Source organism: Lissotriton vulgaris, chromosome 3_1, assembly GCF_964263255.1.
Source record: "Lissotriton vulgaris chromosome 3_1, aLisVul1.2, whole genome shotgun sequence".
Taxonomy (NCBI): domain Eukaryota; kingdom Metazoa; phylum Chordata; class Amphibia; order Caudata; family Salamandridae; genus Lissotriton; species Lissotriton vulgaris.
This window is the reverse complement of record NC_141689.1, coordinates 432054963-432073640: the sequence shown is the minus strand read 5'-3', so window position 1 is coordinate 432073640 and position 18678 is coordinate 432054963. Positions and strand designations below refer to the sequence as shown.

Sequence of the window (18678 nt, the reverse complement as noted above, 5' to 3'; positions counted from 1 at the left end):
TAAAGGAAAATGCTACTTACCAGTATGCATCTGTTCTTGGCATGTAGAGCTGCAGAGTCCTACACTTAGCAATAGATCGCCACCTGGTGTTGGGCTCGTATGATTGCAGGTTGTTGTCTTCTTGGAAGAAGTATTTGTAGTCACGTGACAGGTGACTCCTCCCTTGGACAATACTGCGCATGGTCATAGACTCCATCCTCAGATAGTTTTTCGCCATGATGGGAAATGGAGTTAGTAGAATTAAAGAGAAAGGATGTCCATGCATGTGCATCTAATTAAGATGAGTCCTGGAACGGATACAAGACCCAGGGAGGCGGGAGGGCGTGTAGGACTCTGCAGCTCTACATGCCAAGAACAGATGCATACTGATAAGTAGCATTTTCCATTCGAGGCATATGAGCTACAGATCCTACACTTAGCAACGATTGTGCAGCAGTGTCTCCCCTAGCGGTGGTCGCTTGTATACGTTGCAGCATACTGATATAGTGTTTTAAGGACTGCATGGCCCACTGCAGCTTGCTGCTTGGCTTGCACATCAACACAATAGTGTTTAGTGAAGGTGTGTATTGTAGACCATGTTGCTGCCTTGCATATGTCCTCTAGTGGTATGTTTCCTAAGAAAGCCATAGAGGCTCCTAGTTTGCGAGTGGAGTGTGCTCTAGGAGGAACTGTTAGTGTACGTTTAGCTTTTTGATAGCATATTTGAATACACTTTACAATCCATCTGGCAATTCCTCCTTTAGAGATGGGATTGCCTTTATGTGGGGGAGAGAAAGATACAAATAGTTGTTTTGTCTTTCTGAAGGATTTAGTCCTGTCTGTGTAATCTAGTAGAGCTCTTCTAACATCTAAGGTGTGTAAAGCCCTTTCTGCAACAGAGTCCGGTTTTTGAAAAAACACTGGTAACTCTACTGATTGGTTTAGGTGAAAAGGAGTAATCACTTTTGGCAGGAATTTAGGATTGGGTCTAAGAACCACGTTGTTAGGATGTATTTAAAAAAATGGTTCTTCTATTGTGAATGCTTGTATTTCACGGACTGTTCTGAGAGAGGTGATGGCAAAAAGGAAGGCAGTTTTCCATGTTGGAAATTGCAGTGCACACTTATGTAAAGGCTCAAAAGGGGGGCCCATGAGTCTTGTAAGGACCACATTTAGGTTCCATACTGGTGCAGGTGGTAACCTAGGTGGGATTATTCGTTTTAATCCTTCCATAAATGCATTTATTGCAGGTACTCTGAAGAGAGGTAGATGTTGTCTATTTTGTAAATAGGCTGGAATTGCTGCTAGAGGCAGGTGTATGGAAGAATAAGACAAATTGGACATTTGTAGGTGTAGAAGGTAGGAAATGATATTTTGGATAGAAACATCCAGTGGATCAATGTGATTTTTGTTACAGTATATTGCTAATCTTTTCCACTTAGCAGCATAACATGCTCTGGTAGTGGGTGTGGGAAGTTGGCCTGGTATATGATGCTCACTAGTTCTAGTGATCACCTTGTAGCATGCCAAGCAACCCTTATGATGATTGGTTGTAAGTCAACCTTATAGACCAGCTATCCTAGTAGTGTCGACAAAGCAGCCTTAGGCTAAACTCTGTAAAGGCATGTGAAGCAAGCTTTTTCACCATACACAATCCCATTGAATACCAAATGAAAGGACACCACACAGATATATATTGAAAATATATATACATTTATGGACTACAAATATCCCCTATACTCTTTATGAGCACAGAAGCAAATGCATAAAAAAAAACACAGTTTAAATATACAAAAGTTGCACAATATGGATGAGCCCTAGGGGCCACCTAAACCATATACTAAAATAGTGGTATAAGAACCACCTATCGGAAAGGAAGTAGGCCTGGGGAATCGCTGGAGCTGTTCGGGACTAACAGTGAAGGAGTCGGGAAAGGCCCACGGAACTCTGGTGCAGCGCTTAAAGCACATGCATGCACCAATGCAATGTCAATGGTGCGTAAAAGTTACAAAGTTACTGTTTAAGGAACCTTCCGACTGACCTAGAAGGACAAAACTTTAGACCTAGACACTAGAGGTGTGTACCAGTGTAGGAACACCGGCGTTTGAGTTACCTCACCCACAGGAAGCAGGTGCACAGGTGCGAAGTAGTGTCGGGTTTCGTCACGCAGGTCGATGGTGCCTGAAGATGAAGATGCTGCAGGCGGGTCGTAGATGAGAGGTCCGGTGGATCCAATGGAGGATCTGAAGAGGTGAAGACCTGAAAGCAGAGGGGACAATGTTCAAAGTCACTAGCCAGTGACTACCGTGGAACAAGGATGGAACCAGGCGATGTCGGGTGTAAACAGGCGAAGAGGTGAAGATTGTCTCTGCAGTCACGTGGACAGGAAGAGGTCGAGGACGTCCAGGCGTTGGTCATGAGCTGTCCCACGAAGGCTCAAGCTGATGGCGGAGGCGGCTTCTTGGTCGGAGCAAACAGGCCTTGGCTAATGCAATCCACGCAGGAATCGATGCAAGCTTCTCACTCGGACCAGCAAGGTCAGAGCGGGTGCTCCTTTTCAGGGGAGCGAGGGCCAGTCTGGAGCAACCAGACCAGCGGTGGTGTTTGTAGGTTTTGTCGCCAAGATGGCCGCTAGCCACGTGGCAAGTGGCCGGGATGGCGCGTCGAGTGGCAAAGTGCAAAAGGGCCCCACGCAGATCGTGGAGATGCTGGGGGGCTGATCTTCGGTGCAAATGCTGCTCGGTGGTGGGTCTTCTCAAACCCCAAAGCACAGCATCGAGGGTGCCTCGGATGCTGCGCAGTCAGCTTCTCGGGGGTCTTTCGAGATGTCCGGTCCCACGTCTCTCTGTGCCTCCACGGGTCTCTTCTTTTCAGGGACTGTGGATCGGGCTCGGAGATGTCTGGGAGTCTGGGTCTCATCGGGCTCTGGGCTCGGGCAGGAGGCGGCGGCAAAGCAGACGTCGAGTTGCTGGATGGTGCCTGTATTCACAGGATGGTCACTCCTTGGCCACAAGGGAGATGCTCTTCAGTCTTCTGTGCAGCAGAATGTCGAAGTCCAGTTTTCTTCTTAGTTTCAAGTCGAGTTCAGGATGATCTGAAGTCTTGGGACACAGATCGTACTCTTATTCCAAATCTGGGGGCCGGATCACCTGCTAGGTCCCTCCTCTGGGTGGGACCAGGAAGGGGGGCGGTTACACCCCCTTTCCTTTGTCCAGCTCCGCGCCAGGACTGGGGCTGGAAAGCCCCAGCACCGGTTTGGACTGGCTTATGCACGGGGATACCTTGTGTGCCCCAGGCATGTCTCATTCTATTCAGCCCTGTCCTACCCAATACACAAAATCCTGTCTGGGGTGGTGCTTGCACCTCCCAAGGCAGGAAACCCTTTGTCCAAGCCTCCCTCGCTGGAAAGACTCCCAGCAGTAGGAGATCAGACTTGTGTCTTTGGTGGCAGCATCCATTTTGTGATGCTGAGGCTCGAGTTTAACTTTAACCGGGGTTCAGGTTATGTACATGTCGTGTCCTTCTAGAAGGGTGGAATGCTACCCCCGTCGCCAGAACTGGTGAGGGGGTAGTATCCTAATTCGTTTGACACCTTACTCGACAGGTTTTGATAAAGCCAAACCTAAGTTAGCAAATAACCACGAGGATTATAATGCACTTAAGAGTATATGGTATGGCATTATCCCGGAACAGCTAAGGGAGTTGTTCCCGACAGCAGCAGACGGGCTCAGCTCGTGCCAGAGCGTCATCTCACATGCAACCAAGCACTCTGCCTCCAGGATTGCTGAGGCCTTCCATAGGAGTGGCTTATAGGTTAACATGTGTCCAGATAGGGTTAGATATAGGGATACTATATCTAAGTAAGAGGTGATTACACCAACTTACCCCAGCTGAGTGATCAGCCAGTTGTGTCAAATATGGAGGCCAGGCCAGGGGTGGCACAATACATGCTGCAGCCCCTGATAGGACTTGGCTACACCTATGCCCTGGGTACCTGGGGTACGCTGTTACAGGGGCCTATAAGGTGAACCAGTTCCAATTGTGTATGTACCTAAGGTACATGGAGTCCATTTTAAGGAGAGAGCAATTAGCCTGGGGCCCTGAATAGCAGGATCCCAGGCTAATTAAGTAAAAAAAAACTGCTAAACACCAGGCAAAAAGTTTGGGGGTAACCATAGTCAGATATCCACCTTCCTACAGTGGGTCTTCTAGCTTCTTTAATGATATTCATACAGTCTGGTGGTAAGTTTAGGTAACCAAACTCTAGGACTTCAGGAGCCAGATCGCCAAATTCAGTTGGCTTGGTTCTGGGTGCCTTATTTCTCCATGGTTCTGTGTTAGCAGGGATGGCGTGAGCCATAATTTCTGATGTGGAACCAGTGAGAGATCCAGTAGCGTGGTGAACCACGGCTGGCGTGCCCATGTGGGGGCCATTAATATTAGTTTGAGAGACTGTTGCCTGAGCTTGCGTACTACTAGTGGAATGAGTGGGAGAGGCGGAAAAGCGTACGCAAATCTGCCTGACCAGTTCATCCATATTGCATTCCCCTCTGACCGTGGGTGTGGGAACCTGGTGGCGAAGGTTGAGCATTTTGCATTTTCGTGGGTGGCAAACAGGTCTATCTGTGGCTGCCCCCACATGTGGAAGAATGGTTGTAGAACTTGTGGGTGTATCTCCCACTTGTGAATCTGTTGTGACTGACGACTCAACAGGTCTTCTATCTGATTGTGAATTCCTGGAAGGTGTTCTACTGTCAGATGTATGTTTTGAGGGATGGTCCATCTCCAAATGTTCTGAGAGAGCTGGGACAGTTGCACAGAGTGTCTGTCATATTGTCCGTCCGGACTAGGACAGCTTTGTTTTGTATTTGTACTTGAAAAGTTTTGAGTGCTAGGAAAATTGCTAGCAACTCTAAATGGTTGATGTGGAACGGTTTCTGTTGAATGTTCCACTGACCTTGTGTGGTATAATGCAAGATATGGGCTCCCCATCCTGTGAGTGTCGTAAGCACTATCTGTGGAACAGGGTCTAGGAACGGCCGACCCTTTGTTAAGTTTTTGGTATTCCACCATTGCAGAGAGCGATCTGTACGGCGCTCTACCAACACCAGGTCTGTGAGCTGACCTTGAGCCTCATTCCATTGTTGTGCTAGACATTCTTGTAGTGGGCGCATTTGCAGTCTTGCGTGGGGAACTATTAAGATGCAAGACACCATCATGCCTATTAGTTTCATAAACACTCTGGCTTGGAGAGAGTGCTGGCATTGAAAAAGGGAGACTAAGTTCTGAATACTTTGAATCCTGGCTTGACTGGGATACGCTAGAGCTGTAGATGTGTCTATGGTAGCTCCTAGATATTGATGAACGTGCAAAGGCTCTAGGTGCGACGTGGTGTAGTTTATTGTAAATCCTAAGTCGTGCAATGTTTGAATTGTTTGATTTGTATGTTGTACACACTGGTTGAACGATCTTGCTTTTATGAGCCAGTCTTCGAGGTAAGGGAAGACATGTATTTGTTGTCTTCTGAGATGTGCTGCTACTGCCCCCTTTTGTACCGCTTTTGGCCGCCATAAGTGTGGCAGGGTATGCTCAGACGTGAGTCCCCTGCTCACCTTAATTAATTAATTAATTGCGGGTTTGTAATGCGCAAGAATCGACTCCCGAAGGAGTGTCTCTGCGCAGTAGACCGCTGGGGAACCCGTCCTGGCTTTCCCTGTGAGATGGTCCCTACTGGGTATCTCCAAGGTGAAACCAGGCGTCCCCGGCGTATGTGGGGGGCCTTTGTGGAGATGAGGCAAGCTAATGCCTAGAGTTGCAGAGTGTGAACCCTGGTTAGAGTAGGCACCAAGGTGAGAATTATCGAGTCCGCTGACCCTGGTCCTCGACCCTGCTGCGTCGGGAATTGAACCCTGGTCCCGTGCCGTCCTCTGCTCCCGGGTCTGCCACCTCTAACCAGTGAGCCACACCACTGCCACTGGATTCAAGCAAGCCGGGCTGAAGACGGCTGGAATGCCAGAAACCGGTCCTCGGAAGCTTGTTTCCGGTCCAGGGAAGGCATGGCTTGGCAGTTCGGGCTGGACTGTTCCCATGAGGCACAGGGTCAGACTGATTTGCATATAGCCATGTCTGAACTGGTGTGGCAGAGTGGGCTAAAGAACGGTGATGGATCAAACCCAGATCTTTTGACTGGGTGTGAGTGTTTGATTGGTTCAGATGCTCCGTCCATCACCACCCCCTTTTGTACCGCTACTGCTGTTAAGCACTTTGTAAACACTCGTGGTGCTGTTGTGACCTCGAATGGAAGGACTTTGAACTGATAGTGTTGTCCTTTTATGACAAACCTTAGATACTTCCTGTGCGCAGGATGTATAGGAATGTGAAAGTAGGCATCCTTTAGGTCTAGTGTGGACAGAAAATCTTCCTGCTGTAGTAATGGGAGTACTTGTTGTAAAGTGATCATGTGAAAATGATCCGATTGTATGTAGTGGTTGAGGGGCCTGAGGTTGAGAATTGGTCGTAATGTTCCGTCCTTTTTGGGAATTAGGAAGTACAGGGAGTAAACTCCTGTCCCTTGTTCCTCTAAAGGAACTACTTGAATAGCATATTTTTGTAGAAGTGCTAGAACTTCTTGTTGAAGCAGTTATATGGTCTGTGGACATTGTACGCTGCCTGGGTGGTATGTTTGGGGGGGTTGCTGTGAGTTCTAGGCAGTAACCATGGTGGATAATTTGTCGTACCCACCTGTCTGTTGTGATGGAGTTCGAGACAGGTAGGAGCTGTGAAAGTCTGCCCCCCACAGGAGTGGAATGCTGTAGGGGAGGCAGAGGGAAGTCACTGTTTGGGAGTGGAAGATGAGCGGTTGTTATTACCTCGATCTCTTCCCTGGTTGTTGTTGCCTCTGTTTCCTCCTCTAAAGTATCCTTTATTAGAGGAGGTTTGCGTGTTTGTTTTAAAAGATGATGTGGTCTCTGTGCCTGTTCGCTTTGCGCCTCCTCTATAGAAGGAGCGGCGAAAAGAACCTTTATTTTACCCATAGACTTAGCTGTGTCTGTGTCCTTTTTCATTTTCTCTAGTGTGTTGTCTACCTCCGGCCCAAACAACTTGTTTTGATTAAAGGGCTGGTTCAGGATGGTAGTTTGTACCTCTGGTTTAAAACCTGAAATGCGTAACCATGCATGACGTTTGAGAATCACACTAGTATTGACTGCTCTGGATGCTGTGTCAGCTACATCTAGTGCGCATTTAATTGAGGCATTAGATATTAGTTTGCCTTCTTGTAAGAGCTCTGCTGCCTGATCTTTGTATTTATCAGGGAGATGTTCCATTAACTTTTCTAGTTGGTCGTACTGAGCCCTGTCGTAGCGTGAAAGTAAGGCTTGTGTGTTTGCTATGCGCCATGTTTGCTGCTTGCGCAGCAATCCTTTTTCCCGACGCATCAATCATTTTTGATTCCTTGTCAGGCGGGGGCGTGTCACCAGAAGTTTGGGAGTTTGCTCTTTTACATGCATTTGACACTACCAAAGAGTCTAGTGGCAGATGTCCCTTAATATAGACCGGATCAGCCGGTGCTGGTCTATACTTTTTTTCTACTCTGGGATTTAGCACTCTACATCTTACTGGATCTTTAAAAATATCCGGAGCATGTTTAATAACCCCTTTGATCATAGGTAATATTTGAGTAGACCTTTGTGACTGCTCAAAAGTGTCTAGTAAGAAATCCTCCTCAATGGCATCAGAGTGCATTGACACCCCATGGTAAAGGGCAGCTCTGTTTAATAAATGATTAAACCCAATACTATCTTCTGTAGGGGAAGGTTTTGTTGGGTAGTACTGAGGCTCAGGGATGTCTGGTGTAAACCATATGCCTCGTCCTCCTTGGAATATTGTGGATTGACATCCTCATCTAAAGAGTCATTGCCCCCACCTAAATCATACTCTTCGTCAGTGTGGTGTGATGATGCAGGAGATTGAACTGGAGAAGTCATAGGTTCAATGTAAGGATTAGGAGAGGAAAAAGGTGAAGGAGAGAAAGGGTGCATTGGAGAAGTTGCACAGTCCTTTTTTGGCAGGAACCACAGGTGGAAGTGGTGTGTCTGCTGGTCTTTTGTTATATGGAATTGCTTCCATATGTCCAGTTTTTGGATTAATATTGACTTTTTCTGTTTAGGATCTGGTTTAAACAGTTCTTGTTCCATAATCTTCTTTGGCGTCGATTTTTTCTGGTGCCAATAGAGGTTAATTAATGTTCTTTGCCTTATAAGGAGTGATCCAGTCCTGTGGCAATTTCTTCGGTGCCAAAGGTGGTTTAGGCTTGTCTGTATCATGCCTTGGAGACTTTGGTACCGATTTTGTAGATTTCGGCGTGGAGACAGGTTTTGTTGGACCTGCGGTGCCGGAATCTGGCTTCCCTTCTTTATTTTTGGAACCGGAGGGTTTCAGAGTCAAAGCTTTCGGGTCCGGTATGGTTCTTGGCTTCGGCACCGATGTGTCTTTTGGTTCAGGTGCCGAATGGTCTTTGTCTTTGGGCACCGAAGGGCGTTTTGGCTTCGGTGTCGAAGGATGTTTCGGTGCCAATGGAGGAGGTGGAATTGGCACATGATGTTTTTTCGGCACCGGAAGGCGTAGTCTTTTTCCGCGGGGCGCGGAGGGTAAATTTCGGTCTCGACTGGGCCCCATGGGCGGAGTGCCGACCGCTGCCTTTGCCTTGGGTAGTGTATGTTGTGCGGGGGCAGTGGTACTCACAGGTTGTCGAGATGGAATCGAATCGTCCGAGTCCTCTGCCCCCGATATGATCTGGAGATCAGGCGAGTCTTCCTCGGCGATGAGCGGAGCCTCGTCTTCGGAGATATCTTCGATTGGATCTTCATCCTCGAAGACGTCTTCTTCGACGATCTCCTCCTCAAAGATGGCCTCCTGTGCTGGCGCTGATCTCCTCACTTCGTGTCGACGGGCCCTCCGATCCCTAATAGTTTTCTTCGATCGGAAGGAGGCACAGGCTGCACAGGTCGACTCGTCGTGTTCTGGCGAGAGACAGAGGTTGCAGAGGGAATTTTGCTTGACATACCGGGCATCTCTTGAATGGAGTTTAGTCCATGAGGCGTAGGCCGTACGGCGCCGATAGACCTAACGGCCCGCGTCGACGCACCGGAATGTAGCTGGTGATGTCAAAAAGTCTATTCGATGTCGAAATAAGTTTATCTAAAGTTTCTCGCTTCGAAAATGCAGAAAAAGTCTTTTCTAGCCGGAGCGGAAAACTTTCATCCGAACCCAGTGGCGGAAAAAACAATCTATGGATGGAGTCGATGACCATGCGCAGTATTGTCCAAAAGAGGAGTCACCTATCTTGTGACTACAAAGACTTCTTCCAAGAAGACAACAACCTGCAATCATCCAAGCCCAACACCAGGTGGTGATCTATTGCTAAGTGTAGGATCTGCAGCTCATATGCCTCGAACACAGTCATATTACCTAGCAAATCCTCTTTTACATTATAGAGAATCCAGCAAGAAATTTTCTTCATATGTGTGATTCTCAGTGGTAGTGTGGGGGTTGGAGGAGGGCACTAGGTAAGTGGAGAGACTTGGATACAATACGAGTCCAGCAAAGAGGTGACTTTCACAAATCCAACCCTCTATGAAAGATGCACTAGCGGAGCATAGTTTTCAGCAACTGTCTGAAAAACAAGTGGTTGCTGGATGTGCTTTCAAAGATGGTAAGAAGTGAAAATGTTTGAAAGTCACAAATCCTACCCAAGGCAACGTAATGCCAAAAATTGTGGTAGGGAGCAGCGCTCATTTGTTCCAGGACACAGCAAAAGCCTTGATAATTAGTTGCTTTCACGACTGTTACAACCCCTAAATGGAGAGCCCCAAACAGTAAATTACAGTGTGCAGAATCCTAGACTTGAGATCTTATTAATAGATAGAGTTCAACCACAGAGAGGGGAGGATGGGAGAGTTGGTAAGGAATCTGCAGCTCGAGTCTGTGCCAGAAACAGCACTACCGAAGGTAAGCACTTCTTTCAGAGACTTATAGCTGCAGATTCCTCCCATTCGGAATACATACCAAAGCAGTATTTATGTTGAGGCGGGTCTATGAATGGACTCAAACCAGAAAGACCTGTATGATTAAGTGGGCATTAAACTCCTCTTGACAAATCGGTCTGTCGAGATAATAATGCTTTGTGAACATATGGAGGGATGCCCACGTAGCCCCCTGACCGATGTCTAGGACAGGCATTCCACGCTTTTATGCAGTGGTAGCAACTTGGCCCTCGTAGAATGAGTGCATAGTCATTCCAGAAGCTACTTTTTAACCAGTGTGTAGTAGATTTTAACGCAAAGCACGATCCATTGGGAGATGGTTCTCTACTGCACTGCAGTGACTTTTTTTCCCAAGAGAACTCCACAAAGAGCTGATCGTCCAGCCGGTGGTCTTTGGTGAAATACATGTAAAAGCTCTGTGCTCTTTTGGGGTCTACACAATTAAGTCTCTCCGTCTCTTTAGAGGGGTGAGGCGGAGCATAGAACGCTGGCAGCGATAGTTTGGCCAAGGTTGATGGCCTTACAACTTCGGCATTAAGGGTACCCGTGTCCACAGAACCAGTTTATCTGGAAAGTCTGAAGCTCACTTACACACCGTGCTTTACTAATGGAATGAGAAACACGGTCTTGATAGTATGTAGCTGTACGGGGACAGCTGTGAAGTGGTTTGAACAACGTGCACATCAGATAAATCAGGATCAAATTAAGTTCTCACTGGGGCATGACAAAAGGAGAAGGGGAAAACAGGTGTAGCACCCCTTTCAAAAATCGAATCACAACTGATGATTGCGAGGGACGCCTTTGGAAACTCCAATGTGCAGAAGTGCTGACATTGTACATTCCACCATGAAAATTCCCTTGGTGGTCCAGCCATTTCCAGAGAAGCATCTTGAATTTCTCTAGAGGACAGTGTTGAGAGGGTGCAGATCCAGATCGAGAATAGGTCACAGACAGAAGTCTGTCTTGGCCACCAGAAAGTAGCGGGAATAACAAGGCCCTACACTTCTGGTAGACTCAAGACAGTCCCTTTGGCCGAAAGGGCTTGCACCTTATGCTGCAAAATGGAGAAATGGTCCTTCGTTAGTCGTTCGGTGGATGGTGAGAGAGGCAAAGTGACGAAAGGAAGGGTAAGGCGTAGCCTTCCCTGACAAATTATAGGACCAACCTGTCCGATTTGATCTCCTGCCAACTCGAATAGCATCTGTGATTCTGCATCCCAACAGCAGGCTAGGACTCTTTAAGTGTACACTAAAGAGGTGTGGCAAGAGGTGCTATGGGGGGCAATGTGGGCTGTGGAAGCGGTGGTCAATGGGCTGAGAGGCATGCTGACCTTGCCTGCAGAGGCGGTTGGAAGCTCTGCCTGTCCTGTGAAACTGCTGGATTGTCTGAGGGAGTTAGTCAGACTGCCCATAAGGGATGACTTTGCCAAAGTCACAAAAGGAGTGATGGAACTGGTGCAGTTGGCGAGGCAAGCAAAAAGGCCCAGAGAATGAGCACTGGCCATACACTCTTTGAAACATTTGATGGCTGAGCCAGCCTGGTCCCTGAACAGGTGAGTGCCTTCAAAGGGCATGACCATCAGGGTGGAACTGGACAACATCAGAGAATCAAGTCAAGCGCAGTCATTCTCAGAGGAGAATGGTAACACTGACGCATATTGCTCACCTGATGGAGTCGCTGGTGTCCAAGCCACAACGAATTGTAAACTTGGCCGCATCGCAATCATCTTGAATCACTTGAGACACGATAAGATGAAGGTATTCCACCACACCAGGGAGGACTTGTTTCACTGTATTCCAAAGGGTGTGATCATAACAGCTCAACAAACAGGAGGCATTAATAGAACACAGGCCCAATCCAGTGAATAAAATTAGGCGCTTTTCAAATGTCTCCACTCGCTTTGATTACCTATCAGGGGGAGTCGTAACAAAAGTTTTAAAACTAGAATGGATAGTGGAAGCCTGCATCACAAGACTTTCTGGAAAAGCGCGCATGAAGCAGGATTGTGTCACCAGGTGATTTGTCTATTAACAGGTGGGTCAGAACAGGCCTTGGGCAAGTTCCCAAAAGGTTGTCTGTAGGAGCCTCGTTGAAGGGCAAGAAGGGCTCAGAAGTCTGGCCTGGCTGCAAGACCTCGGTTAGAATGTTAGTTTCTACTTCCAGGGTGAGGAGGTGGAGATCAAGGATTTCAGTCACCATTTGCATGACTATGGCGTGGGAAGCTGATTCTTCTGTGGCTGGCCCAGGCGGAGAGTTAAAAGCTGTCTCTGGAGAGGTGTCTAGCCCATTGGCCTCATGCAAGTCCTCATATGAGTTATCACCCTAATAGGGCTTAAACTCATCGCCCAGGTCACAATCGTTATCAGAGTCTGTGCCACAAAGGGAATGCAAAGAATGTTGCCTTCCTTGTGTTAAGTGGATAGCAGAAATGTGCTCCTCTGATGGATTTTGGCATGATGTCGGATAGGCTTTCTTATGCTTGGCAAAGTAAAGTTTTGGCTCACGTTCCCTGATGGGTTTCAGGTTCATCGATGTCCAGTCTCAGCAGCTCTTGGATTTGTGGCTCGACCCCACACACCAGAGGCATACCTGAGGGGGATCTGTCAGAAACATCTGTTTGCGACAGTCGCTATAAGGCTTGAAACTTGCCATTTGAGTGGTGACATTCCTTGCACACTATTAGAATTTTTGAAAATCGAAGTGGCAGCTTGACGGCAAGCTCTGGATCCACATATGAAGGTGCAGAAAGAAAGGAACTGATGTCAGTGCATGGGTGTGGAGCCTATGTAGGCCCCACACCACATTTCTGTAGTAAAACAGACTGAGGAGCTGCAAGGTGCCACAGAGGCACTGCTGAAACGTTCCCGGATACAGTCAGACGTCTAGGAAATATTTTAAACGTGAGTAAGCGACTAGAAGTCTCCATCAGAAACTTAAATATAGCACTAGAATTTTAAGAACTTACATCCTATTCCTTTTAACCCCATACCAGATTGATATGGAGCCAATAGATAACAAGTGCTGTGGCTTGTGAAATGGTACAAAAGTGGGTGGTGATGGACGGAGCATCTGAATCAATCAAACACTCACACCCAGTCAAAAGATCTGGGTTTAATCCATCACCGTTCTTTAGCCCACTCTGCCACCCCAGTTCAGACATGGCTACATGCAAATCAGTCTGACCCTGTGCCTCATGGGAAGGAAACTCTTACGGCTTCGTGAGCTTAGTAAAAGAGCTCAGGGGATCAGTTAATTAAACGGTGAAGAACCCGTAGGAAGACTCGATGAGGCTTACTTCTCCGTTGGGGTGTTAGCCCATTTTGAAGGATTTCAAATCGAAAGCCCTTACGATTGAAAGTTCTTGTATAAGAAGGTGGATTCTATACCTTTGGCTACAGTAAATTCGAAATGGGGTTCTAGTATGTTTGCACTCGTAGTCCTGATGAGGCCTGGATTAAACAGAGGCTGAAACGCGTCAACACACACTTTGGAAGACTCCAAAACAAGAAATTTGTGGAACATTGTAGATAAAAAAATTATTTAAGAGAGTGCTATTTTGAGAGAGGTCAAAAGGGGTTAAACCTCATACACTCCCTTCGTTTTAGTTTTGGTTTTGTTTTGGTGATCTAAAGTGAAGGAATGTTATGTTAAAGAATTATACATCGACATCCTTGTTTAAATAAGTGGGGCATTAGAACCGCGAGTATGGTTCCTAAAGAAGTGTATATATGTAAATCAAAAGTATATGTGTTTTGTGTGTATATATGAACTGTGTACAGTTTTGTTCTATGTGAGAGACCAATAATTAAGGTTTAATGTAGTTTAATTAAAAGAAAAAATTGAACTACACAATTGATTTGTATTGCTCTGTGCATTTGGCTATCTACTTGGAGATACTCTTTGTCAAAAAATTACTTCAATTAATTTGTGTTGAGAATGATTAACCCAAGATTGGACAATTGATGGTATAGAGTCTTACAACTAGACAGATAGAATAGTGTTCCGTAGGCTTTACCTTGTTTTTCCTTTGCTAGATACCCAAAAGTTATATGGGTGACCCCTGCAGTTTGTTCATTGGAACAGTCCAGCCCGAACTGCCAAGCCATGTCTTCCCTGGACCAGAAACAAGCTTCTGAGGACCAGTTTCTGGCATTCCAGCAGTCTTCAGCCCGGCTTGCTTGAATCCAGTGGCAAAGTGAGCAAGGGACTCACGTCTGAGCATACCCTGCCACACTTATGGCGGCCAAAAGCGGTACAAAAGGGGGTGGTGATGGACGGAGCATCTGAATTAATCAAACACTCACACCCAGTCAAAATTGGCCATGTCTGAACTGGGGTGGCGGAGTGAGCTAAAGAATGGTGATGGATTAAACCCAGATCAGTTGACTGGGGGTGAGTGATTGATTTGCTTAAACGCTCCGTCCATCATCCCCTTTTGTATTGCTTTCTTCGCCCTAAGTTGGCAGGGTATGCTCAGACGTGAGTCCCCTGCTCACTTTGCCACTGGATTCAAGATAGCCTGGCTGATGAGGATTAGGAATCCGAAATCGGTCCCAGGATGCTTGTTTCCGGTCCAGGGAAGACCTGGCTTGGCAGTTCGGGCTGAACTGTTCCCATGAAGCACAGGTTCCGACTGATTTGCATATGGCCATGTCTGAACTGGGGTGGCGGAGTGAGCTAAAGAATGGTGATGGATTAAACCCAGATCAGTTGACTGGGGTGAGTGTTTGATTTGCTCAAACGCTCCGTCCATCATCCCCTTTTGTATCGCTGTGTGGCTTGCGAAATGAAGCCACTTCTCAGTGCAAGGAAGATGGCCATCACTGGTGACAACTTGCAAGCCTTCTCCCAATGTGTTGGTTGATGCCGATCAACATGGGAGGAGAGCCCAACTGACCTTTTAATGCCAGGCTTCTGAAAAAACAAAATGTGCCTATACAAATGCTTTTTTTTCAAAATGATTAACTCAACCAGTTTGCTATTTTGTGAAAAATCAACATGAGTAAATTATAGTCAGTATGATAACACTTTTAAGTCAATGGCGGTCTATGAATTTGCAGAACATACCTTGGATTCCTTTGCGAATCCCCCAAAAGTCATAAAATTAATCCAAAACTAGGAGTGAATTAATAGTAACTTTCCAACGCTTGAAAGCCCCAGTTTGAGACTCACACCGAAAATGGTAAAATATACATATTCAATTCAAAGGTACAACAAGTCGATTTGACTATTGAAAACAGATATTTCCATAATCAGATTCCTAACAAGCATCATCAGAGCAATTATGGGCCATTCACTGAACGGAGCACAATTTTTATAACTGCATTGTATTGAATTATTACCAGATTTAAGGATTTCTCTTCCGACAGCCAGCTCCCCAGCCTGACCTTTGCACATCTCCAGCAATGTGGAAATTGACAGTTGACTTGTGCGGCTGGAGTAAAACAAATAAACGTACGTTATTTCCATAATACAGGTCACACTGCATATGCTCTCAAAGTAGGCTACGTGACAAGAAAGTAAGACATTTTGTAGTGAGCTTGTAGACTAGTTGGTCATTCAAATACTGCTTGGATGCTTAAAGTGTATGATTGCAACTTGCTGTTAACATTAGGGTTCAGACTACCAGAAGTAACAGAAGATCCTGCATGGCCAAGAAGTATCGTTATTAAAAAAAGGATATGCATCTCAGAACTCTTCACTAAATACACATTATATGGCAAGTCAAAAAAACAGTATAAAAGGCAAATTAGGGGAAGGGAGCTCTATCATACAGCAAAGTAGAACTCAGACTGAAAATGTGGATCATAGGGCGTGTGCAACCTCACTCTGTAATAATGTCTCAGTTCTGTATGAGGTTCAGTTAGGTTAATTTGCAAAACCCTGGCTCATTCCTGGGTATCTGTGGCACAGATCAGTAAGCTTTATCAAACCAACAAGTATAAAGCATAAGTAGTATCAAAAACATTACATAACGCAACAAAATAAAAAAAAAAGCAGAAATGCTTTGGCATAGCCAATAGGTCTCACCTTTGGGACCTTAGAAGAGATGACAATGCAAGTGCCCCTGCACCAGGGGTTCTGCGGGGTCTAATGTTACACCACTGCACAGTGGATACATGCTTGCCCCAACTACATCTTTAGATGACTCTGCAATGTCAAATCGTGACCATTGTCATCAGCTAGCATTTTATTATAACGGCAGGATATCCGTTTTTGTTTTTTAATATGCATATTTACTCCAAAGTAAAAAAATACATAAGCAACTGCCCAGGATCAGATGTAGAACATTATGCAGTTTATAGTAGCGTGATGTACTGTTCCAAGTTGAAACACACCTTTAAAAACGGATTTCCAACTAGTACAGGGTTGCATCTAAGTGTCTTTAAAAGGGACGATATTTAAAAAACAAGGGTAGTAAATGCACCTAAAAGAGACAACTACTAGTTGAATTATCAACTGGTTTTTTGCAGCGGCCCTCATTGCTACCTGTGCAAGACCCAAAAGGTCAGGCCAGGGACAGCCTGCAACCAGTGCATAGAACACCAACAGAGGGCAGCAACTACTTAATCATGGAGGAAAGCCATTAACCATCCCATAATACAAACAGCAGTCACTACCCGCCCTCCAGGTATAATCGGAGACACATCCGAAGCACAACACAAATACTGTAGTATTAAGTGCTATCCATAACGAGCCGAGAGCACAGAGGGGGCTGAATGGGGAGAGGCGCTAGCCCCATGCTGCCCACTGCCCAGGAGGGGATGGAAACAAAGAAACCATAGCACTTTCCACACAATACCCACTTATTAAAGGGATGAAGAAACAAAGGCGACCGGAGAGAAAAGGCGGAGGCGGGGTGGTGCTGAAAGTGGCTTGATCAGGAATGAAAACACATGAAACAGAGCGGCATCGGCATCCTCACAAAAAGTACTACAGAGGGGGTATAAAGCAAATGATGGGGTGGGGGCGATTTGTGGACAGAGTAAGCTAGACGGAAGGGAGGAGGTGGGGGAAAAGGTTTCAAATGCGCACATATGCTTCCTTGCCCTTTTCAGACCGACAAATACAATGCGTTCACACACGAGTGTCATTTCAAGTGTCATAAAACAGTTCGAGTAAAACACTGCTTTATATATAGAAACTTGGGTACAAAGCAACAAATAAGAATATAAGTACATTCAAAAGATACTATTTACAAGAAGTGTGGGAAACGAGTTTCTGTTGGTGCTGAAAGGAAAATGCTACTTACCAGTATGCTATCTGTTCTTGGCATGTAGGGCTGCAGAACCACACACTATTGCATAGATCACCATCTCGGGGTGGGCCCGAATGATTACACTTTGTTGTTGTCTTGGAAGAGTCTTTGTCTGTTGGATGACTCCTCCTATAGATCGTAGTGCGCATGGGCATCAACTCCATATTTAGATGTTTTCACCATTGGGGAAATGATGGAGTTGTAGGAGTACAGAGAAGGATGTCCATGTCTTGTGTATCTAATTAAGATATAGGTAGACGGGGAGGTGGGTGGGCGTGTGTGTTTCTGCAGCCCTACATGCCAAGAACAGATGCATACTGGTAAGTAGCATTTTACGTTCGAGGCATATGGGCTGCAGACCACACACTATTGCACAGCAGTTTTCTCCCTTAGCGGTGACCACCCATATCTGTTGCAGTAGTTTGAAATAATGTTTTGAGTATAGCCTGGACTACACTAGCTTGTTGTTTTGCCTGCACATCTACACAGTAGTGTTTTGTAAAAGTGTGCAGTGTAGACCATGTAGCTGCTTTACAAATATCCTCTAGGGGCATATTTCCTAGGAATGCCATAGATGCCCCTAATTTACGGGTAGAATGAGCCCTAGGGGGAATGGATATAGTGCGTTTTGCTTTTCGGAAACATATTTGAATGCCCTTAACAATCCACCTAGCAATGCCATTTTGAAATGGGATTGCCTTTATGTGGAGGAGAAAAGGACACAAACAGTTGTTTTGTTTTACGAAACGGTTTTGTGCTATCAATGTAGTAGAGGAGCGCTCTTTTTACATCTGTGTGTAGAGCTCTTTCCGCAACTGTTTGTGGTTGAGAAAAGTATACTGGCAACTCAATAGATTGGTTGAGGTGGAACGGTGAAATGACTTTTGGAAGGAATTTCGGGTTTGTTTTAACAACCACTTTGTTGTGAAGGAGTTGTATAAATGGTTCTTGAATTGTTAATGACTGGATCTCACTTACTCTTCTGAGTGAGGTAATAGCAACTAAAAAAATCAACTTTCCATGTAAGGAACTGTAACTCACACTTATGTAATGGTTCAAATGGAGGACCCATAAGTCTAGTGAGAACAAGATTTAAATTCCATTTCGGAGAGGGTGGTATTCTGGGAGGAATTATTTTTTTGAGTCCTTCCATAAACCCTTTGATGGCAGGTACTCTAAACAATGACAAATGTCTGTTTTGAAGGTAGGCTGCTATAGCAGCAAGAAGTAACCTGATTGAGGAGTACGCTAAATTACATCTTTGTAGATGGAGCAGGTAGCATATGACGTTTTGTAAGGAAACATCTAATGGGTTCATGCTTTTTTGTGCAATACACAACAAACCTTTTCCACTTGGCTGCATAGCATGCTCTAGTGGTGGGGCGTCTCGCTTCTTTT

General features: G+C 45.8%; 1 protein-coding gene across 1 annotated transcript in view; it reads right to left on the bottom strand.

Annotated features, from left to right (window-relative positions):
- MAP3K1 (mitogen-activated protein kinase kinase kinase 1) overlaps positions 1–18678 on the bottom strand; it is a 493522-nt gene that overhangs the window by 131411 nt on the left and 343433 nt on the right. Inside the window, exon 12 of the mRNA XM_086960650.1 lies at positions 15365–15456. Within this exon, the coding sequence (XP_086816776.1) occupies positions 15365–15456 (92 nt within the window). The remainder of the gene's footprint in view (positions 1–15364; positions 15457–18678) is intronic.